The 24,768-nt window shown below is 41.4% G+C and overlaps 1 protein-coding gene across 7 annotated transcripts in view; it reads right to left on the bottom strand.

Annotated features, from left to right (window-relative positions):
• The window catches only part of LOC121434735 (cyclin-dependent kinase 14), a 526,212-nt gene that overhangs the window by 282,514 nt on the left and 218,930 nt on the right, over positions 1-24,768 (bottom strand). For all 7 annotated transcript variants that reach the window (XM_041633665.1, XM_041633666.1, XM_041633668.1 and 4 more), the window contains one exon: positions 14,839-14,933. In XM_041633665.1, the coding sequence (XP_041489599.1) occupies positions 14,839-14,933 (95 nt within the window). The remainder of the gene's footprint in view (positions 1-14,838; positions 14,934-24,768) is intronic.

The raw sequence follows: 24,768 nt of genomic DNA, 5'->3' as shown, positions 1-24,768 counted from the left end.
ACCACAAGGATGAACCCAGCTAAAAATATAAGCAATAGTGAAGAGGGTACCTTAACTCTCCTTCCCCTCTAATAAAATTGAGGGCTATCTCAATTGTCATTATAGAACCTTCATTCAGTAACTGATGGAAGCCGATGCAGAGATTCACAGCTAATCACTGGGCAGAACTAGATTCCAGTCATAGAGAGAGGGAGGAGTGATATTATGAGCAAAGAGACCAAGACCATGATGGTGATACCCACAGAAACAGCTGACCCAAGCAAGTGAGAGCTCACTGACTCTGTTCATACCACTGGGGAACCTGCATAACACTGAACTTTGCCCTCTGAATGTGGGTGACAGTTTGTAGGGTCATTAGCAGTGGAACCAGTATTTATCCCTAGTGCATGAACTGTCTCTTTGGAGCCTATTCCCTACAGAGGTATCTTCCTCAGGCTAGATACAGTGGGGAGGGCCTTGGTCCTGCCTCAAGTGATGTGACAGACCTTGTTGACTCCCCATGGAAGGCCTCACCCTCTCTGAGAAGTGGATGTGGGGTAGGGAGAAAGTGGAGACAGAGGAAGGACAGGAGGAGGATGGAACTGGGATTGGTATGTAAAATAAAATTGTTTTGAAAATAAAAAAAAATTAAAAAGAGACACAGGCTAACAGATTGGATACGAAAATAGAATTCATCCTTCTGCTGGATACAAGAAACAGACCTGAACTTCATATACAAATATTATCTCAGAATAAAGGGTAGGGAAAAGGCTTTCCAATCAAATAACCCAAGAAACAAGCTGGTGTAGCTATCCTAATATCTAGCAAAATAGACTTCAAATTAAAATTAATAAAAAGAGATGAAAAAGGACATTTCATATTTATCATAGGAAAAATTCATCAAGATGAAGTCTCAATGCTGAACATCTTTGCCCCAAATGCAAGGGCATCCATATTTGTAAAAAACATTGCTACAACTTAAATCACACATCAAACCCCACACCCTAATAGTGGGAGACTTCAACACCCCACTGTCACCACTGGACAGGACTGCCAGACAGAAACTTAACAGAGAAATAAAGGAACTAACAGATACTATGATTCAAATGGGTTTAACAGACATCTATAGAACATTCCACCTGAACACAAAAGGATATACCTTCTTCTTAGCATCTCATAGAACTTTCTCTATTATCAACAACATACTCAGTAACAAAGCAAACCTCAACAGATAAAAAACAGACTTGAATAACCCCTCTCTCCTATCAGATCACCATGGCTTTAAGTTCTAATTCAACAACACTGATTGCAGAAAGTCCAAAAACCCATGGAAATTGAATAATGCTCAAGTGAATCACCTCCAGTTCGAGAAAGAAATAATAAAGACCTCCTAGAATTCAACAAAAATGAATGCACGACATACCTAAACTCTGGGGCACTGTGAAAGCTATGCTGAAGAAGGTTCATAGCACTAAGTGTCTGCATAAAGAAAGTGAGGGGATCTCACACTAGGGACTTAACAGCACACCTGAAAGCTTTAGAACAAAAAGAAGTAAAAATACCCAGGAGGGGCAGATGCCTGGAAATAATCTAGTTGAGGGCTGAATGCAATAGAATAGAAACAAAGAAAACAATACAAACAGTCAAGAGACAAAGAATTGGTTCTCGGAGAAGATCAACAACATAGAAAAACCTATATCTAAACTAACCAAACGGGAGAAAGAGAAAATACAAATTATATTCAGAAATGAAAATCCGAAATGAAAAGGGAGACAGAACAACAGACACCGAGAAAATCCAGAGAATTATCACAGCTCGTACTTTAAAACCTTGGACCCCACAAAAATTGGAAAATTTTAAGTAAATGGAATTTTTCTAGATAGATAACACATACCAAAACTAAATCAAGAACAGACAAACAATTTAAATAGATCTATAATCCCTAAAGAAATAGAAGCACTCATCAAAATTCTCCCAACCAAAAAAAAAAGCCCAGGGTTAGATGGTTTCAGCACAGAATTCTGCGAATTTCAAATAGCTAATACAAATACTCCTCAAAGTATCCCACACAATAGAAATAAAAGGGACACTGACAAACTCTTTTTATAAGGTTACAATTACCCTGCTATCAAAACCACTCAAAGACATTACTAAGAAAGAGAATTACGACCAATCTCCCTCATGAACATTGATGTAATAATACTCAATAAAATACTGGCAAACCGCATCCAAGAACACATCAGAAAAAGCATCCACCATGACTATGTAGGCTTTATCTCAGAGATGCAGGGATGGTTCAACATATGAAAACATGTCAATGTAATCCACCATATAAACAAACGGATAAAAAAAAACACATGATCATATCATTATCATTTATCAAGACCTTTGATAAAGGTCTTGGAGAGATCAGGGATACAAGGAACATCCCTAAACATAATAAAGGCAAAATACAGCAAGCCAACATCAAACTAAATGAAGAGAAATTCAAAGCGATTCCCTCAAAGTCAGGAACAAGACAAGGCTGACCACTCTCTCTATATCTATTCAATATAGTTCTTGAGGTCCTAGCTAGAGCAATAAGACAACAAAAGGAGATCATTGGAAGAAAAGAGGTTGAAATTTTACTATTTATAGATGATATGATTGTATACATAAGTAACCTGAAAAATTCTACCAGGAAACTTCTACAGCTGAAAAACACCTTCAGTAAGACCTGTATGACAAGAACTTTAAGTCTTTGGGGAAAGAAATTAAACAATATATCAGAAAATCGAAGGATCTCTCATGCTCTTGGATAGGTAAGATCAACACAATAAAAATGGCAATCTTACCGAAAGCAATCTATACATTCAATGCAAACCCCATTAAAATCCCAGCACAATTCTTCACAAACCTGAAATAAAAATACTCAGTGTCATATGGAAAAACAAAAATTCCAGGATAGCCAAAACAATCCTGTAAAATAAAGGAACTTCTGGAAGCATCACCATCCCTGACCTCAAGCTCTACTAAGGAGTCATAGTAATAAAAACAGCTTGGTATTGGGAAAAAAAAAACTAGACAGATTGACCAGTGGAACAGAATCAAAGACTGTGATATTAATCACCACACCTATGAGTACCTGATTTTTGCCAAAGAAGCCAAAATTATATAATGGGAAAAAAGAAAGAATGTTCAACAAATGGTGCTGGCATAACCAGATGTAGACATGTATAAGAATGCAAATAGAACCATATCTACGGCCATGCACAAAACTCAAGTCCAAATGGATCAAAGACCTCAACAAAATCCAACCACACTGAACCTCATCAAAGAGAAAGTGGGAAAGCATTGGCACAGGAGATCACTTCCTGAATATAACCCCAGTGACACAGATACTGAGAGCAACAAGTAATAAATGAGACTTCCTGAAACTGAGAAGTTTCTGTAAGACAAAGTACACAGTCAACAAGACAAAACGGCAGCCTATAGGATGGGAAAAGACCTTCACCAACCCCACATTTGACAGAGGGATGATCTCCAAAATATACAAAGAAGCCAAGAAACTAGATATCCAAGTACCAAATAACCCAATTTTTTAAAAGTGGGATACAGATCTAAACAGAGAATTTTCAACAGAGGTATCTCAAATGGCTTAAAGGCACTTTAAGGAAATGCTCAGCATCCCTGGTCATCAAGATAATGCAGATCCAAACAATACTGAGATTCCATCATACACCTGTCAGATTGGCTAAGATGAAAACCACTAATGACAGCTTACGTTGGAGAGGAGAAAAGGGAACAGCTGTCCACTGCTGGTGGGAATGCAAACTTGTACATCCAGTTTGGAAATCAGCAAGACAACTTCTCAGAAAATTAGGAATCAATCCACCTTAAGACCCAGAAATACTACTCTTGGGTATATACCTAAAGGATGCACACTCATACCACAAGGACCACAAGGAGGTAATATTCAACTATGTTCATAGCAGCATTATTCATAATTGTCAGAATCTGGAAAGAATCAAGATGCCCCTCAACTGAAGAGTGGATAAAGAAAGTGTGGCACATCTATACAACAGCAGTTAGACACAATGACATCTTGAAATAGGCAGGCAAATGGACGGAACTTGAATAAGCCATCCTGAGTGAGGTGACCCAGACCCAGAAAGACAACCATGCACGTACACACTATGTATCACTAATGAGTGAATATTAGACATAAAGCAAAGGATAATCAGACTATAGTCCACAACCCCAGAGAAGACAAGAAACAAGGAGCACCCTAAGAGAGACATACATGGATGCCCCAGAAAGGGGAAATAGACAAGATCTCCTGAGTGAATTGGGAGCATGGGGGGTGTGGAAGGGGACTGAACAAGGAGAGGAGGAGGAGGGACCAGAAATGTTGAGCTGTGAAGATGCTAGGGAAGGAGAGAGACATCTTAATAGAGGGAGTCTGTACGGGCGTAGTGGGAAATCTGGCACTAGGAAAATTCCCAGGATGGTGGCCTCAACTAAGAATCTAAGCAATAGTGGAGAGGGAGCCTTAACTGCCCTTCTGTGTAATAAGATTGATAACTACCTTAATTGTCACCACAGAACCTTCATCCAGTAACTGAAGGAAGCAGATGTGGAAATCCACAGCTAAGCACTGGGCCAAATTCCTGGAACCCAGTCATTGAGAGGGAGGAGTGATATTATGAGCAAAGGAGCCAAGACCATGATGGAAATACTCACAGAAACAGCTGACCTGAGCTAGTGAGAGCCCACTGACTCTGGACTGGCCACTGGGAAACTTGCATAGGACCGAACTAGGCCCTCTGAATGTGGGTGACATTTGTGTGGCTTAGGCAGTTTGGGGGGCTACTCAGAGGGGAACCAGTATTTATCCCTAGTGCATGAACTGGCTCTCTCAGTCTAGAAAAAGTGGGGAGGGTCTTGGTCCTGTCTCTAGTAATATGAGAGACTTTGTTGACTCCCACTCTGAGAAGTATGTATATACCCTCTCTGAGAAGTAGACAGGGGAGAGTAGGGTGGGAGGAGCAAGAGGAGGGGAGGGAAAGGAAACTGAGATTGGTATGTAAAATAAAAAAGATTGCTTTATAAAATAAAAAGGAGAAATAATGGCAAATAAGTAACACGGAGCACTCTGCTGCAACGTGAATGGAATATTATTCCCGACCAGAATCATCACACCCAGCAGGCACGAGTGCTGAACTATATGCAAAGACTTTCCCATGAATGAAATTATTCCTGGCCATAATCGCCACACCCAGGTGTCAACCAAGTGCGAATGCTGAACTATATGCAAACACTTTCCCATGCTTGTCCCTGCACGGGATCAGAATTTATGTTCCCCAAGTAAACACAAAATGGATAGGGTGACTCTCTAGACGAAGCAAAGGCCAGGGGCATACCAGGAAACCAGACACTTATCATCTCTATGCTCTGAAAAGTTCTAAAGCAATAAAAAACCTTAAATCAGTAGAGAATTATTTCCGGGGAGAGGCAGCGTGATCAGAGAGAGAGAAGCTCAATCATAGGATGTTATCTGCCTCAGCAACAAAGACATAATGACAAATACCATAAGAACTGAATACTAATATAATCGAAATTACAACAGTGCTATTGGGAATGAAAGAATCGGAGGCCTGCAGTGGCCAGGAGTCTGCTTTTAAGTGAATGGGTAAAAGAGCAAAAAGGACAAAATTCTGTAGTTATATAAATAACACTCTGTTATTAAGGACAAAGCAATGGCTGGTCCCAAAGATAAACACCCAACCAGAGACAGTAAGAGGGGGCAAGAGAGATGGCCCCGCTGTTAAAAGCCCATGTTGCTCTTGCCGAAGACCCAGGGTCAATTCTCAGCGCCCAACATGGCGGCTCACAAGCATCTACCACTCCAGTTTCAGGGGGTCCAGCACCCTCTTCCCACCTCTGTGGACACTGTACACACACTACACCTACACACTCATGCACATAAATACCTTCAGTAACAATTTTCACAAAAGATATTTAAGACACAGTAAAAAGAAGCTTTATAGTATGTTTAGGAAGAGCAGAATTTGTTTTAATGTAAAAGATACGAAGTGAATACCTCTGCCTTCCTAAAGAAGTAAAACTGAAGGACTCTAATCTCCACGCGAGTTGACAACGATACCACCTCAAATACATGGCTGATACTGACAGTGGCAAATACACACCTTACCACAGCAAAAAAAAGGAAACTAATTTAAAATGCCATGTGACCTGAGCTAAATATTCACATTTAAAAAAAAAACGAAATAACAACTTTTAAACAAGAGAACCTAGGCATTCTGACACATGCCTATAATCCCAGTGTTTGGCAAGTGGGATACAGGATCAGCAGTTCAAGAACAACCTGTGCAACAAGAGACTGTGTGTCAACACACACACAAGTGTGCACACAAATACATCCACATGCACACACATGTACACACACAAATCCATGAATACATGCACACATTGGCATGAATGCATGCACACATTCACACACACACAGAAGAATGCATGCATGCACAATCAACAAAATCAAAGTAGTACACACTAAAATGATACAAATTTCTCAAGTTGCTGTGAGAATTTTGGAATGTTACCTCCACTCCATTTTGTGGGCTACATAGCAATGTGCACATTCCCACTTAGAATTTGACAATGACGCTTTCTACAAGCATTTACTAACCTAATCAGCCTGAATTCAAAGGTGATTGGAATCATTGATTACCTTCATCCTGATCTTAGGAACATTCATAAAATTAAAAATCTTGCATTTATAAGTAAAGTTGTGTCTAGTTCCTCCGAACTCATCAGCTTTGATAGTTTTATTCTACTTAATGTGTCACTTTCCTGCCTCCCACACCTCCTAACAAGCCCACTCATGTAATATTGTTATTTTCTTAAGAAATATAACAGCATTTCTGGCGAGGAAAAGAAATTAAAACTGCCTTCCTTTCCCAAGAAACCCTCTTTTTTTTATTATAGCTCTTATCTTCCACGTGATTTCTGGACTACTAAGTGCCTGTGCTTTTAATGATAGGATTATAAAATAAAAGGAGAATTTAAAATGAAAACAAACCAAATCCAAAGAGGCAGAATGTATTCAAACAAAATGGTTTGAGATACAGTGGAATATGCATAGAACTGTTTGTAGATAATCAGGCATTCTCTTAAGCAAGTTAAAGATGAGACTCACTTCCATCTTAGACTATAGAACTAAAATCCTGAACGAGGACTGGGGCATGCAATCCGGCTCGCAACCACATGACAAGACACCACAGCGCAGAATATAAGTGTGATACAAGAACAAAGAAAAAGACACTGCCATCCCAGCATCCAACATGACAGTGACCAAACAGCTGAAATGAGTGAAGAAACCGCACGCCTTATTAGATGAAAACAGTCACCAGGGAAAGGAGAGAAGAGGAGCTAATTGACTTTGTTTTTACCAATTCGAAGAGAGCACTGATTGGAAGCTAGCCTGGTTCCTTTTCATTTCTTCAATTTCTCCATGAGGTTCAGAATCCTTGGCTTCCCACTGTCTGCCGTCAGTCAGTCACAAAGCCTGCATCTGCTCCTCCACATCCGACACTCCCATCTCAATGGCGGCTTTCCCGTGCAGAATGTGTAATCTCTAAACACAACTAGTTCTTCATATATAAAATAAAAACATCACTAAAACCTTTGATAAAGGAAAGCCTTTGAGTCCAAGCCAACTTTCCACTGTTTTCACCAAGTTGCAAGGTTGCCATAGTCCCATCACGCACGTAGAAGTGTGGCTGCCGTTTTAAACTCCAGCGGCTTCTCAACTACATCACCAGTGTACAATCACCAGGCTTCCTGCAGACAGACGTGTACATAGTTCGTTCTTTTGTGTGTACGCTTTCTTGTAGTTGTTGTTGTTGTTATTTAGAAGTCCTGGCTATGCAGTCCAAGTGGCCTTAAATATGTAATCCTTTTGTATCATCCTCCCAAGTGTTGGGATCACAAGAGTGTACTATCATGCTGGGGTTAGGGCTATCTATCTGTATCTCTAGACTCAAGAGGGAAGGGCCTGTCAAGACAGCCCACTTACGCTAGAGGACAAATGAGTCAATTAATGATCAAGTGAATGACCATAAAATTTTTAGTTTGTTTACAAAAAATGATGCCAAATGAGACAGATTTATGTAATGGTTGCAAAACTTTGTCCTTTGTGATCTAACTTGAGGATACCTGGACTAACACTAAAGTCAGCCTGCTTTGTGAATTCTGATGGGAAACGGGACCTGTCCATCATCACACAGACTCAACAGATGGCAGGACACAGCTACAGGAAAGAGCAGAAAGTACGTGAATGAACCCAGTTTTCTTTATCAGCAAAACAGGGGGATCTAATGAGAACTCCAATGTTCCAGGAGGGACCATGACTTCCATGTACTAAGACACTCTAATAACATTTTGGTGCAATGCACACAGCACAGGCTAGGAACACCTTCCCCACACACATACAGACGCACTGAATTTCAGCTGTGTTCTAGTCATCCTGATGAATAAACACACTCTAAGAGATGCCAAGTTTAATTTACTAGTAACACAGAGCACTGGAATGCTACAACAGGCCTCCTGGAAGTCTCGCCCTTGGCCTCTGCAGCCTCTCTCGAGCACAGGCACCGCTTCCCTCTCCTCTCTGCGTTGCTCTTCTCTCTTACGGCTGCCACCCTGCCATCCTATTAGCTGACCTGCGTCAGTCCTGCTTTGCTCCAATTTCTGTCAACACACACACTCTGCCCTGCTACTGTCGTCTCCTGTCACATCTCAGTGCCAGCTCACACGGGAGCAAGGAAATTACCAGTCTTGTTTTACACGAATCATTTTTACGTAAATGTGCTTGCACTGTCTTCTTCTAATATTCAGCTAAACTGCCCTGTAGGAAACAGCCAAAGAGATTGTTTCACGCCGAATGTACCTTGAAGGCTGGACTCGTCATTTCACAGGCTACTTTCTGACCCTTGATGACATCACTCTAACTGTTAATTATGGGTGCTGCGTATGCAAGCGCAGGTGGTAGAGCACATCATTACCACTTCTTCATAGAATCCCTAACTATGACACACGGAGAGAGAGGTGAAGGGCACTGCCCTCTAGCATTCCCCAGCTGACTTCCTGGCTCATGCCAATGCATTCATCAATGGGTTTGGGAGAAACTGCTGATGCAGACATAAACAGATCAGCATGGTGACCTGAGAAGCAGACTTCATGGCCATTCTGTTGGTTCAGATCTCATTAGAGCTCTTGGAACGATCAAATCAAACCCTAGGACAATCAAATAACACTTAATGAGAATGAAGAGTCTCAAAATTTAATACTGAACTATAGTTTGGAACTCTGCCAATATTCTGTGTTATGCTCTACCTTAAATCACATTTTTAAAACTAGATTCACGCTCGACTACTTACAACTTAGAGGATTTCACAAAAGTCACTACGGGAAGATATGTGAGAGTGCCCCCTGCAGTTCACCTCACATTCTTACCTGTAACTGAGTAATGCAGCTGATGCAGTGACTGCTTATGAGCCGGTGGGGACCACGGGGAGCAGGCACTACACTGGAATGTGCACTGCATGCTGGGAAAACCGCCGCTGAGCTTTGTGAATTTATTTATGTATGTATGTATGTATTTATTTATTTAGATAGGGTTTTACTATATAGTGCTGACTGTTTGAAACTCACAGAGATCTCTGCCTATGTCACCCAGAGTGCTAAAATTAAGCGCATGCGCCACTAAGACCAGCCTATTCTGTGAATCTTGAAGATAAGCAGGATCTGTCTGCCATCACGAAACACTGGACACACAGTCCTGTGGGCTCCAGTACAGCCAAACCATGACATGGGATTTCACTTCAGCCAACTACACTGAAACAATTCTGGCTCATCTTTGGATGGCAAGAGCCCAAAGACGCGTGAGGCTGCAGAGGCTATTTTGACATCATTAGCAGAGTGGCTACTCTATTATCCCAGGAAAGCCATACACGCAACTGAGTATGTTTTCAACACTTCCGATGGCAGCAGGTGCTCAGAGCACACTTCCCAGCTATAATTCTTGCTCTAGGTCTGACTGGCCAGAGTCACCTGATTTTTCTTGTTTTTAAAGTCCGGTTATCAGGCTGCCGGCCACAATAACCCTGCAGGACTTTCATGTCTGAATCAGCCAAGAAGAAGGAGATCCATTTTGCAATAGGGAACTCTGATCGGCACATTTGTTTTGAACAGAGAGTCTTTAATTGCTCGGACACAACTATGGATCTGTAGCCATGCCATTGTTTGAAGCTGCTATGCCTGCTTATGTAGCATGTTTGCTTGGGTAGAAAAAAAGTTTAGATGTGAGAAATACAGCTGGAATATAGATCAGCTAGGTGGGAAAATGAAATACGAGTTAAATGATGATTTATGAGTTAAATAAAGTGATGAAAACTTTGTCTCTGCAGTTTCTGTCTCTCTGTTTCTCTGTCTCTCTCTGTCCCTCCCTGTCTGTCTCTCTCTCTCTCTTTCTCTCTCTCTCTCTCTCTCTCTCTCTCTCTCTCTCTCTCTCTCTCTCTCTGTCTCCGTGTGTGTGTGTGTGTGTGTGTGTGTGTGTAGGGGAGGGGTGGGTGGGTGTGTGTACAAAAACATTTAACAATTTCAGATGCCCCAGATAGCCTGGTGTGCCTGGGAGAATTAATCACTGCCCTCATAAACCTTGGCTCATTTAGAAATCAGGCTGGGTTTCCGACAAGAGAGTGTCCTCAGTATTGTGACTACTGACACGGGAGTGTCCCAGTGTCCAGGTCATGGATCTCTCTTCTGTAGTCTACATTAATTCATAACTGAGCCATACTTAATGATTAATGCTTGAAAAAGTAAGCCAAGACTTAGCGTGTTAAAGTAACAACCATTATAATATCACAATTTAATTGGACAACATTTATGGAGTGTTTTATAAAACTAATAGAGCCATGGCATTTATGGTGATCTTTCAATCATTTTATATGATTTTTGGTTGCACTGTCTTTTTCTCATGAGGCACAATCTTACAGTTTTAAGTTTTAAAATACATTCCATATTAGTTTGGATCATAGCAGGAGAAATAAAATGACCACATCGATTTTTATTGGGATTAGCTATGAATTTCTAGGTTTTCCTCCTGTCACTTTTTGAGCAGTAACTAACAGACTAACATTTGTATATATTCCACCTACGCATTTTGAAGACTCATGATCCGCACATACCCATATTACCATCACCACAATCAAAGCAACAAAGTTAGTAGACATGGACATCTCCTACATAATTGTATCCTTTTGCCTATGTTTATTCATGTTTTGGTGGCATGAATAGTTGAGGGAATGTCTGGTCTTCTACCAAACTCCTATATGCACAATATCATACATTAATCTCTATAACTTATATATCTTGTAAAATCAAAACTTTGTCCACGTCTGATAACTTCATTCAATTTTTTGGTTTATTTATTTTTGACAGGGTCTTAGTAAGTGGCCCAGAATGGCCTAGAACTCTCAGTGTAGACCAGGTCTACATGATAGAGAGCTCTGCCTGCCTCTACTTCCCGAGTGTCGGGATTAAAGGCATTTGCTACCATGCTTGGCTTTTGCTTCTTTTTGTACGTCATTAAATACACAATGAAAAATGATGTTCCAGATGGCTTGCTCTTTTGCAATTTAAAGCAAAACACAATGATTATGAAATTAATGGCAACATACATTTCTATAATTGTGTTTACTATTAATATTCTTATTCCCACTTACGGAATATGTCTTACATTTTTCATCATACTGTTAAATACAACGTGGCACTCATTTGTCTTCGACAAAACCCAGTGAGCATAAAAACTCAATTGCTTAAGCTTTCTGTTTAAGTAGAAGAACAATTTTGTTAGCCTTGTCACAACTAAATGTATTCTGGAGTCAATGATTCCAAATGCTATCATATTTCTCTTTCAAGATTAAACCCATACCTGAAATACAGAATGCTGCCCCAGTGTCTTAGACCATTAGGAAGCAGCTTCCTTCCCAAGCCTGCTTGTCTTTTCCGGATTAGAGGTGACCCTTAGCATTTCCATCTATGAGACGGAAGCAGCTCTGGAAGCATACTTAGCAGAGGCCCCTGTGACCTACCACTTAGACGCAAGCCACCTGGGGAGCCCTAGGCCAACAAACTCCAGCTTCCAAGCTTCCAGATCACTACATATGCACACAGGGAAAGTTGGTAAGAATTCAGTTTCACAATGTTTTAACTTTCCAAGGTATTTGAGAGGATCAACAAAGTTCTATTAGACACTGGATTGCTGTGCTAATTAGCTCCAAAGTCATTTCCTTGAGGATTTTCCCACATCACTAACATTCTCTCACTTATTTCATTATTCTGGCCTTCAGAAGGCTTTCAGAAACCTAAAATGTCACTTGTGGGAATAAAAGAACTAGGATTAGGGTCCTCTATCAAAGAAAGGGGTAGACATACGTTATATTGCATGGGCATTGTCATAAATAAGAACCCTTTGTGTAGTGAGGCTCATGGATGCACCTCAGAAAGACACTGAAAACAATTGTAATGAAAAACAAAGATGTAGCAGTGCCCAAAAAACTGTCAAACTCTCTTGTTTTAACTTTACATCTAGGGTTTTAAGAGTGTGGCATATTGATTATTTTCCCTTATACTATATAACTATGTCCTTTCATAAAATTTTATTTGTTTTCTTGGTTTTTTGTGTGTTTTGGTGGTGGCCAAGATTGATCCCACGGTCTTTCACAACTAGGCATGAACTTGTGCTGGTTTGAATGACTAATGCCCTGCAGGCTCACATATTGGACTGTTTGGACCCCAGCTGATGGCACTGACTGGGAAGGTTATGGAGCACTGTGGCCGGGATGAAGAAAGAGCATCCATGATGCCAGGCTTCGGGAGTTCACACTCTCACCACTACTCCAGTTTGCCTTCAGCTTTGTGCTTTACAGTCCACGCTATTAGCCCTTAGCTTCCTGCTCCTGCCTCGAGGCTTGCTGCTTGCTGCCGTGCCTCCCCAGCTAAAAATGGAATTCTAATATAAAAGCAAAGACACACCAGAGTCTAAAAAAAAAAAAAGCCCAAGTCTCTTGCTTCACCCCAGGACAGATTCACCCCTTCTGGAAGCTTATGTGAAAATAAACCCTTCCACGCATTGTTTTAAGGCATTCTATCTACCGCAGCAACAGAGATCTAATGATGGAGCCGCATTTCTCCATACCACTCCCTGTGGGCACAGGATCTCGCCAACTTCACCAGGCTGGCCTTCAATTTTCTCTCTAGCCAGGCAGGCTTTGTATTTATTATGACTCTCCTGCCTCAGTCTCCTGAGAAGTTGGTGTTATGTGCCACCAGAAGCAGCGAGAAGTAACGTGGAACAGCAAAATCAATGCTGCTCATAAAATAAGTTTGATATCACCAACTTTAAAATAAGGTAATATCATCAAAAAGCTTGAGAACGTTTAGATTGCAATGTTTGATGCTGATTTCAGAGTACACTAAAAAACACAACCACAAGCAGATGTGTGCATATATGATTATGTGTACACATTAACTTAATTAACACATACATATGTCTGTGTTTAACTTCACATCAGTGGACTGTACACGGAAATCAACAAAAGGTCCATTAATATAGGTGTCCCAAACTTGTTTATTTTTTCTAATTTAATTGCCCAATTTGAGGGAGGGAATAAGTACATCTATAAACACTCTTTCTGTAAAGCATTGTGGAAGACAGTATAAATAGAAAAATCTAGATTTCATTGAAACATGTAAATCAGACATACTAGAAAACATGAATGGAAAGTTACAAGCCTAAGTCAGCTCAATACATTATTGACTCCAACTCATGGAGGAGACAAAAGAAATTATATTTGTATTGATGTGTGAATCTGCTTCCATTCTTGGTAGCCCGTAATATATGCAACTCGCTAGCTCTAGCTATCCTTGTTACACATTACCATATTATTCAAATGTATCAATCATTTATATGTAAATACACAGGATGAATGGCTTCTTCAGGAGACAACAATTTTCGAATGATAACAGACACAGGCAGACATTAGGAAGATATAAAATGCCTCAAATATTCATTCTTTTATACTTTTAAGGAAAGATGAGAATTATTTAAATAAAACCCTAATTATAAAAAAGAGACCTTAATACAGTCAAAATCCCAGTAGCTGTTCTTCACAATAAAAAGTCGGCACCGGTGTCATTTGTATCTTATAAATTACATGCTCTCAGATCCATCTGTGAAGGCTGGGATGCTAATTATCATGGTTACATTTCATGATTCCACAGCTAAAGGCTGAGACGGCGCTACACAAACACCATATGTTTTAGTGAGGGAAATGAAGAAAGATTAATTACCAGTTGAAGTTCAGGTCTTCCCGCAGTGACACCCTCAACACAAGAAGATTGTTACATGGTATGCTAAATAAATTGGAAGCTTTAGTTAATAGCTGAAATAACTAAGGAGGAAAGACTTGAAACCTAAATTTCAAGTATCTGGATCCATCCCCAACTCCTGCCAATATATCTCTATATATTTACATACAGATATAGATATATATCTTAAGGATGCTTTTGTGAAACTACGTTACAAATTCCAAGGAAAATGCAACTTGACAATTTTCTGGACCTTCTTTTAAGAGACATACTCAAAAATCTCTCACGGGGCCATGATTTTACGCAAAACAATGTCACATGTACTCAGAAAATCCACTCATCTCAGGATGGCCATTAAAACATCAAACGCTATCACTGTAAGATTTTGATTCGTACTTAGCTAGACGGCACTCTGATTCCACTTACCACGTACTCAAAGACAAGCGTCAGCGTCTCCTTGGTGTGGATGATGTCATGAAGCAACACGATGTTTGCGTGCTTCAAGCCTTTCAACAGCGACGCTGAAAGACAAAGTGGGCAGAGAAACAAGTGACCATTAGTCAGCCATGTCACGTTACCGGTGCGCTCACTGCCAGATGAGACCCATCCGTTTCCCATGCTCTACGCCCATAGGACAGCTATCGAGAGGGCAATGTGAATGAAATTAACAACTAAAATTGTGGCGTGATGAAATTATCTTTTAAGTTCTGTAGTTGTTTTATTTTTTTTTTTGCTTCTTATTTTTTTTACATTTATTTACTTTGTGTGTTTGTTAATGTCCTAACTTAGGTTGTGCTGTCATCCTGACAGCCCACGGTTATCTGAGGGTGTCTCATTTAGGAGGCTACTTCAGTCAAACTGGAGTGTGCGAATGTCTATGGAGCATTTTCTTGACTGCTAACTGACACGGGAGGGGCCGGCCTGTGGCTAGCGGCACCATTCCTTACGCAAGTGTAGCTGGGCTCGGTAGAAAAGCCATGAGAGCGGAAGGCAGGGACAGGACGGTAAGCCCAGCATTTCTCCACCATGTCTTCTTCACGTTCCTAGCTTGCAGGGGTTTCTGCTCTGGTTTCTGTCTGTTATTGACTATTGCCCATACGATGTAAGGAACAGAATGTGCTTTGGGGCAGAGTGCTCGTCACAGCAATGGAAGGCAAGCTAGTGTGCATGCACCTGTGCACATGCGCGTATGCGGAGGTCAGAGGTCTTCTTGCAGGAGTCAGTACTCTTCCCCGCCTGTTGCCAGGCTGGATGGCAGGCGCCTTCTATCTACTGCACCATCTCGGCAGCCCTGCTTCAAGCTCCGAAGTGCTGATGCTCACTGCGTATGCCCTTAGATTCTTTGTGAACTGACCCTTTTATGGCTGTGTATCGTTTGGTTGCTGGAAGTATCTGATGCTCTGCCCTTAACCTTGTGTGGCCCGTCCAGCTTGAATGAAATTGCTGACATGGTGGATCTTTTATGGTCCTTTTCCGTCCGTCTTACCAATTCTGGCATACTGAGTAAAGGTTTACCCACAGCATATGTTTTTAAATGCCATCCTGCCGATGTCTGATTTTCACTTGATGGGGTTGGGCCACTTACATTAACTGTAGATATTAAATGTATGGTTGCCTGCCATTTACATTTCCCCTGAACACCCTGCAATTTAGTTTTCATTTATTTATTTATTTATTTTAATCTTCTATGTTTCTCGGGAGTTCAACTAACACACACTTTACTTCATTTTCTCCTTTCTTCTTCCTCGCTTTCTGCTGAGCTTGGTATTTTCAATCCAACAAGGCTTTCTGTTTGTTTCGTATATTCAAAGGGCTAAAGAAAAAATATTTAATTCCTATCACAGTCTTCTGTATGGTTTTCTTTAGTTTTATGGTGGGTTTCTGGTGTGACCCATTAGATAAAGTGCACAGATTTTTTTCTCTTCTTGTGTTTTAAGACGCAGACTCCTTTGTTCTTCTCTTGCTCACTAACTGGACTGGAGGCCTTGTTTGAGAGTCCCCTCTCTCGACACTTTTATCCCCCTTTATACAACTGGTGTCGCGAGAGGTGAGTGTCCTCTTCCATCCCGCATGATCTTTCTTGTTTCCCTGTCCTTCCTTCTTTGTTTTCAGCATCATTGGAGTGGACTGGCCTTTCTTTAGACGGCCTCAGCTCCACAGAGGTGACGCTTTGCTGGGCCAGCACTCCTCTCTGTAAACAGTGCTGCCGTGCACACTGACTCTAGCTTCCTTCTTCTCCAGCATTATCCTGAGCTTCAAAAAAACCCAGTATCTCTGTCCCTTTTCAGTTTCTTATCCTTCTCTTCGGCCTACCCAGCACTGGTCTCTGTACCCGCAAGCTTGCTATGGTTTTCTATTGATCCTGAAGGCACGAATCACCTGTGCTTTAGGGGAGTGTCTGTGCGATGAATCAAGAGCAGGCTACCAACCTCCTGCTCCACAACACAAAGGACATTTCTTCTATTGGAGCATCCCTATTGTACACAAGGCAGCACATGGAAGGAACTCACATTGACTAGCTGCCATTCATTTCTAGGAGCGGTGTACACTCAACTTCTGGGCTATGTCTCTAGCCCTGATTCCTACATTCTCTCATGGACTTAGAAACATGTAAAAATAAGTGCAATATTTAGATTTAACAAGCAATGATTTGTAAATATATTGATGATTTTGACCTTGTAGTTCCTTTAAAAATTTGTGAATAAGGCCATAGTCTGAAATTATAAGAAATTCAAATATATCATTATTGTTCATCCTAGTAATTTATAATCTGTCTTTTAATTATTTAACTCTCTCGTCAGCTTTGAACCATTAAAGCCCTAATACATTGCTAGGACTCAGCTATTAATTTGTAGAACAAATACACATTTGCTGGTTGTCTTCTGCAGCTTTTTTTTTTTTTCTGAGTTTTGAAGCTGACTTCAGGAGAGGCTTTTAACTTGGATCACAGCAGGGTATTTGGAATTGATGGCCAGAACAGAGCCTAACACCTACTATTCCACACAGGAGGACCTCCAAAGGAAACAAACGAAGGACCTACGGAAATCACAATGAACCAAAGGACCCTGGCTGTGTGAGGCAGGTTTCTGGAATATATTATATCCCATTGTTTGTAATCTTGTCCAATTTCATTTTTCAGTGCTCTCCTATGCTGTCAAGGTTAGTGATGACCCATCTGGACGGAGAAAACTCTGAAACAGAACTGAGGCTTTGACTGCATCAGGAATCCCATGCTCACCCGACCTCTGGCTTGGCTTGTTCATCCCCACGTCTCCCATTATTGCCTTTCTTTTACCACTTCTTCCTCCAAAAGCCTTTCTTATTTCTCAAAATAATATCTTCACACCCACTATGTATTACGTACTGTGCTTTCCTCACGATTTCAGCAACAACAAATGCCTGCTAATTCTCATCTGGGGTAAAGCTTTTATTTTCCTTGAAAAACTCTAATGTCACATAAATAAATATTTCTGTCATTTGACCGGTGTCATAGGATGTTTAAAAGCCTCCAAACACCTTTTGAACAGGTCTCCATTTTGACAGTGTGTACAGGCCAGATTATGTTTGCGTCTGCTTTCTCAGCACACTGGCAGCGAAGTAAGTATCACTATTTGAAAGTGCTCTTTTTGAGATTAACGTAATGAATCTATAACTGGGAAGGGACAGAGCCACAATTTCCAAAGGTGATGACAGAAAAATGGCATCTGACGGTGGTGACAGTGGAAAACGGCCAGCAATCTACCAACACGAGGACAGGTGAGAGACACGACCCGCTTTGTGGCTGCCAAGCCAGCAGCCTCTGTTGCAGCAGGTGCCCGATGCTGTAGTTCCGGCTGCCATCAAGGCAAATAAGTCTCACGGGTGCCAAGCCAATCCAACGCACCAGTGAGTTCTGGAGCCAGGCTCTCCTTCTCCACAACGAACAGTCAAAATAACACCCTTGTAGACTTAACTATATCATAAGTATACCATGTGTTATTTTCTCAGTTTGCAAACAAATCAAATCCTGCAACATTTGCACTGGTTACTCAGTAGACTTCCTTTCTGCACAAAGCTTAATCAACAATCCAGCAACACTTCAAAATCCGTTTACCAGGGAGGTTTGAAATGACATCATTGTGTATGATACAAAATGTTGAATTAGGATTGAAGGTGAAAATCATAGTTTTGGGGCTCTGATGTCACAACAATATGACGGAAAGTCTAAAAGGTAACTGTGGGATGCAGGGAACTCCACCATCGAGGTGCCAACTTCACACATAGCATCAATCAGTCACACTGGGGACCTCCCACACTGAGAACACAGATTGAAAGGGGGTGAATTTTATCTAAAATTCAATCTTATCATGATAAAAAGAGAATCTGAACCAATACATGAAATTAAAGTAGGTAGGTTTGATTAAATCTCCAGTGTAACTGATAAAAACTGTTTATAACGAGGTAAGGAACCCATCTTTAGAATATGAAAATGTCTGCTTCTCCTCAGGAAGAAAAGACTGAAGACACAAAACACATCTCTGTAACTTCAGCATTGGAAAAGAAATAGGACATTTCCCATTTCCTGTCATCTTTTCTGTGTTCTTACCAGTGGTACCTGATTTTTCCCCAAAATAATAAATATCGATAAACCCTATCTCATTCTACAAAGAACAGATAAAAAATTTTTTTCAGCTTGCACTCCGAAACTCATGTTTTTTTTACTATAAACAGTAACAACTTTCAACTGAGAACTCCTATCTTACTTGCTGATGGATTCTGACTATTTTCTAAATTAAGATACTGAGAATGGGAAAATCCTAAGGATGAACTGGAGGAGTCGAGGGGGAAGAGATGACTCATTGTTTTCTTGTGTCTGTGGTGGGGACTTGGTTTACACGGAATGAGAGCAAGCATGTACCCGAAGACTGATGGATGGCTCCTGACACTCTGCCCGCATTTTATAACACGGGCTGCCTACCTGGATACAAGCTTGAAAAATAATTACACATGCCACAGTTCCCCTCATTTCTGGTTCTTCCCTTAGTGATATCCAATATTACACAGTATTACACAAATACATATTACATAATAAATACACAACAAGAAAGAGAGAAAGAACCTCAGGCTAATAAAAAGTATGATTATAGCTTCAAACTTATATTCGTCTTTTATGTGTGTGTGTGGGGGTGTGTGTTTGTGTACCAGTTTACACGATGTGCATGCATATGTGTGTGGAGACCAAAGGTCAACACTGTGTGTCTTCCTTGGTTCTCCTTATTTTTTGAGGCAGGGTCTCTCACTGAACCAGGAATTTGCCATTTTAGTCAGATTGGCTGGACAGCCTCAGATACCCTTCTGTCTCTGTGCACTGGGACTACCGGCACACTAAATTGCTAGATTTTCTTCCTTCCTTCCTTCTTCTCTTTCTTTCTTTCTTTCTTTCTTTCATTCTAATAGGCTCTGGGGGAATTTGACTCAACGCTTCGAGTAAGTCGTCTCCCCAGGCTGCTCTTTGCAGTTTCTATATACATACTCCCTGAGTTATGTAGGAGAGAAGTCATAGCTCATCCAAAACATGAGGCTAAAGTAAATATGGCATCCTATAGACATAAATCCCACACAGGCCCAAGAATAATGTTTTTGTGTCACAGATGTCCTTCAAGTGTGAAAAGGTAAAACTAGGTTAGGAATACTTTAATACTACCTGCCTTTGCCTCCAAAGTATACATACTGTTTTATTTGTTTCTTAGCCTTGCTTTCCTGTAGGCACAAGGGCAAGATTCAATCCCCCTGCATATTCCAACTGCTCAGCCTCTCTGAGTTCTCCAATGACACAAATGTGGAGCACGCTATTGGACTTTGAAGCTTCCATCCACCCCTTTGACACCAATAACCCACTTATCCAGCCCTTGACTACTGCAAAGGTCAGTCATCTAGAAATGACTTCCACACTGCAGCACACACACAATACCGAAGACTTCCTATAACGCTTCGAAGAACAGACCCCTCTATTAGTGTGGCTTAACCACCAAAACTGCGACAATGTGAAGCATGGTTCAACCCACCGAAGCCTAACTGATTCAAAGTGACTAAGAAATCTTCACAAATGCATTGCTGCCTTTCCACCATCAATATTCAAATCAACCAAGCTGCCGTGAAAGAGCAAAGCACTGGCTACAAAAAAAAAAAAAAGGAAAGTACTCATCGAACCAATTTTCTAACTGAGAAGAAAGAATTTAATTTTCTACACCCACTTTTCTGTATCATTTCACTTGCTTGTGACAAAGAAGTATCATTTTCATATTTAAAATGTTTCTGAAAATTTCTTTATTTTCAACAGACTGACTAAAATAAGAAGCATTCAGATGCTTAACTGAACGATTAGCAGGGAACTACAGAGCAATTACCAAAAGGAAGCCCCATAACTGCATCACATCTGTCCTGTGTCCTACATCACGTCTGTCCTCTGTCCTGCATCATGTCTGTCCTGTGTCCTGCATCATGTCTGTCCTCTGTCCTGCATCACGTCTGTCCTGCATCACATCTGTTCTCTGTCCTGCATCATGTCTGTCCTGTGTCCTGCATCACATCTGTCCTCTGTCCTGCATCACGTCTGTCCTGCATCACATCTGTTCTCTGTCCTGCATCACGTCTGTCCTCTGTCCTGCATCACATCTGTTCTCTGTCCTGCATCACGTCTGTCCTCTGTCCTGCATCATGTCTGTCCTGTGTCCTGCATCATGTCTGTCCTGTGTCCTGCATCACATCTGTTCTCTGTTCTGCATCACGTCTGTCCTGTGTCCTGCATCACGTCTGTCCTGTGTCCTGCATCACGTCTCTCCTCTTTCCTTCTCATCCCCTGTGCTGAAGAACTGGCAAAAGCAGTGGAAAGAGGGCTCCACTCTTGCCCTTCTAACTCAAGAACTCTGAGGATCCCTAAGTGATGGAGGAAGGTCATTGGTTAATTAATAAAGAAACTGCTTGGCCTCATAGGTTAAAACATACGTGGGAGGAGTAAACAGAACAGAATGCTGGGAGGAAGAGGAAGTGAGCTCAGAAGTCATGCAGCTCCTCTCAGGGCAGACGCGATGACACTCCAACCCAGGATGGACGTAGGCTAGAATCTTCCTGGTAAGCGCACCTCGGTGCTACACATATTAATAGAAATGGGCCAGGCAGTGTTTAAAAGAATATAGTTTCCGTGTAATTATTTCGGGTAAAGCTAGCCGTGTGGGTGGCTGGGTGCCAGGAATGTAGCCCGCCGCTCTTATTACAACACCTAAGAAATTCAACTTCTTTCTCATAACACACAAATGGCTGGAAGTAGTCCTTTTCTAAAGACTGACTTTCATGAAGATAACATTAATCCTCACATTGTAAACCATCTCAGCTCCTGGTCTAGACCACAGTCAGTTCAGCCTATAAATCTCCCATCCACTGGCCCACCACAGTCTGCTTGATCTTGTTCCCATTTGCCACAAGAACGACTCTCCCAAAGGCAGGCAGCACATAAATGTGGAGCATGTGGTTCTTCCCAAAGGCGAACACGTCACAGGGAACGCTGCAGAAACTGCAGCGCACAGCAATGCACAGCAAAGGGGTGGGAACAATGGCGACTGTGCTCTGGACCCCGGCTTCTGAGCAAAAGAGACTCTAGGAATAGAGATTCTAGAAGGCTTGTTTTGTTTTCAAGACAAGTGTTTCTCTGTAGCTTTGGAGCCTGTCCTGGAACTTGCTCTGTAGCCCAGGCTGGCCTCAAACTCACAGAGATCCTCCTGCCTTTGCTTCCTTAGTGCTGGGATTAAAGGTGTGTGCGCCACCACTGCTCACTGGCTTTTATCTGGCTATAAAAGCTATTTTAATTATTTCATGCTTTTTTTATACAATTTTTACAAATACAGTGAGAACCGTGAAAAGCATGTCACAAGGAGGCAGTGTGTCTCCTATGTCCTCTGACTGAGAATAAACATTTATATCATATATGATATTATTATTGGCCAAGAATTAAATCAACCTCTTTTATATAAAACTATATCAATAGCTTCAGATGGCTAATATTAATTGTCAAGCTGATACATATGAGGGCTGCTCATGGGCACACGTGTGATTGTCTAAATCACCTCTAGAAATTACAATGAGGGGAGATCTTCATTACTCTAATTGACGTGGAGACTGTGAACCGTAAGAACTGGAGAGGGCCAGCCAAGCACCGGCATGGACTCATTCACTGCTTTCTGCTCTTGACTGGGAATGGAACGACTAGCTCTGCCATGCTCCTGCCACGGTACTTCCCTGCACTGAGGCCAGACGGCTTGGAACTGGCGACCAAAACGAACTGGATCTCCCTTAGATTGCTTTTGTCAGGGCATTTTATCACGGTGAGGAAAGAAACTAAGAAGCAGTTAATATCCTTTCAAACAAGCAGATGTCAGTTCAAGGCCAAGGCCTCCTTTGTTGTGGCTGTGTGTCCTAATGCCTTCCGGAATGCATGTGAGAGAGCCAAGAGATGCATGGCTGAACACACACACACACACACACACACACACACACACACGCATGGGTGAGGGGGGAACAGACACAATATCAGACTCAAATAAAAGTTAAACTCCTAAGCTAGAAGGTAAAAAAAATTCTTGGCTCTACACTTTTAATAGTATTTTGGCATGCAGTTTTGTTACGTTGAGTTCAAAAAGGCAAAAAAGTCAACGCACAGGACCTCTATGTGAATAAAACATTAGTAAGGTCGTGGATGTATGGCCTTTGAATCACACCACAATTTCAAAGTCAGGGAAACTGGAAGGTGTGCTGTCAAATGCCAGAGGAGCATCACTTTGAGAAACAGATACCTCACTGTCTGGAGAAAGTACAAATAGATCAGCAGCCAGGCAGGAGAAGCTGGGACAACAGAAACCAAATGCTGATTTTGGTTGAGGCCACCCTGGGATTTCAAGTATGCTAAGCATTTCATTTGACTGGATAACACTCCCATGGGAAGAAGTTCCACACGATAGCAAAGTTCAGGTCAAAGAGTACTGTCCTGGAGTACACAACTCATAAACCATTTACTTCCCCGCCGTCCCGCCACCATCACTGCTAGGACAGACACGGCAAAACCTAGGTCTGGACAGGCCACACTCACCTAATCCCCCAACTAACCCCAGTGACTTATTGCAAGGTCACTAGCATGCAGAACCTAACCAGGTTCCCCTGACATATACCCACACCCTCCTTTTCAGTGACCACAGATAACCAGCTGCAGATGATGCAACACTTGGCCCATTCTCACTGTACCCGGATGTTCAAGTTCTTTACAAAATATCTAATGAGAGCAATAACAGCTTCGGCTGCCCTCCAACCGTGCTGGGAAAGACTGCAGAATGCCAGGTTCTCCTTGCTTGCATTTCTCTCTTCCTAATGCAACATTCAGAGGCTGCAGCAATAAAAAAATAATTCTTGTTTATGTCAAGTCACAGAGAGCAAAATCTTATTTAATGTCTTTGGGGAGATGCTTCTCCTGTCTTATTCTGAGAAGAATTCTCTAAATCTCCTTACCACCAGCAAATCTACTTGGTTACCAACAATAACAGCCACTTTAAAAGCTTGCATTTGGGGCTTCTAGTTTCTCACTAAAAGCCATTTTCTTCTCATCGGGAGCTGCCAAAGCTGGTGTTAGATTTCACAGAAGCACTCCACAGATGCCTAGCTGAAGACATTTGGAGGTATGATTTACTAGGAGAAGCACATGAGTAAAAAGATAAGCTGCACATTATATATTTTATGACCTGAGTTCACAACGTAAGTTCAGTTTGAGAGAATAGCTTAAGAGAATAGCAGCTTTTCAAGAAATCAGACACACAAAAATAGGTTTATCTGCTACAAATTAAAAATTTCCAAAAATTTTTCATCTCTGTCTCCATCATTGGCAACAGAAGAATTGAAGGTGTATCTGGTTCCCAGGTCAAAACAATCCTACTGTGTACTGTGTGTCTCAATTACAGTGAAGAAAGCAGTGCTATCTTAGAGTCTGTGCTTAGTGTCTGGGACCAACAACACTACCTGCCTTCACATACAGGAAAGACAGCTCCTGAGAAACATGGCAAGCGTCATTCATTCACATCCCCACCACCTGTACAAATATATCTAACTTCCATGGACTTGCATTTCCCTTTCTAGAAGGTGTCATCATGTCTCATGTATTAAATTCGCCCATAATTTAGCTTCTACAAAAGAGACTGAATCAACAAACCCAGTGGAAGTAATCCTCACCGAATTAATAGGTGAATGGCACCTTCCAGATTTCTGAACTCAACCCTTTGATTGAAAGTCATAAACACTAAGGCTGAGAAATGAGGCCACAGGCCTCAAACTCCAGCCTTC

This window comes from Microtus oregoni, unplaced genomic scaffold (genome assembly GCF_018167655.1).
Source record: "Microtus oregoni isolate MIOR12 unplaced genomic scaffold, Mior012 000044F_ref0000062, whole genome shotgun sequence".
NCBI lineage: Eukaryota > Metazoa > Chordata > Mammalia > Rodentia > Cricetidae > Microtus > Microtus oregoni.
The sequence above is the reverse complement of the archived record's forward strand: the minus strand, read 5'-3'. Positions and strand labels throughout refer to the sequence as shown.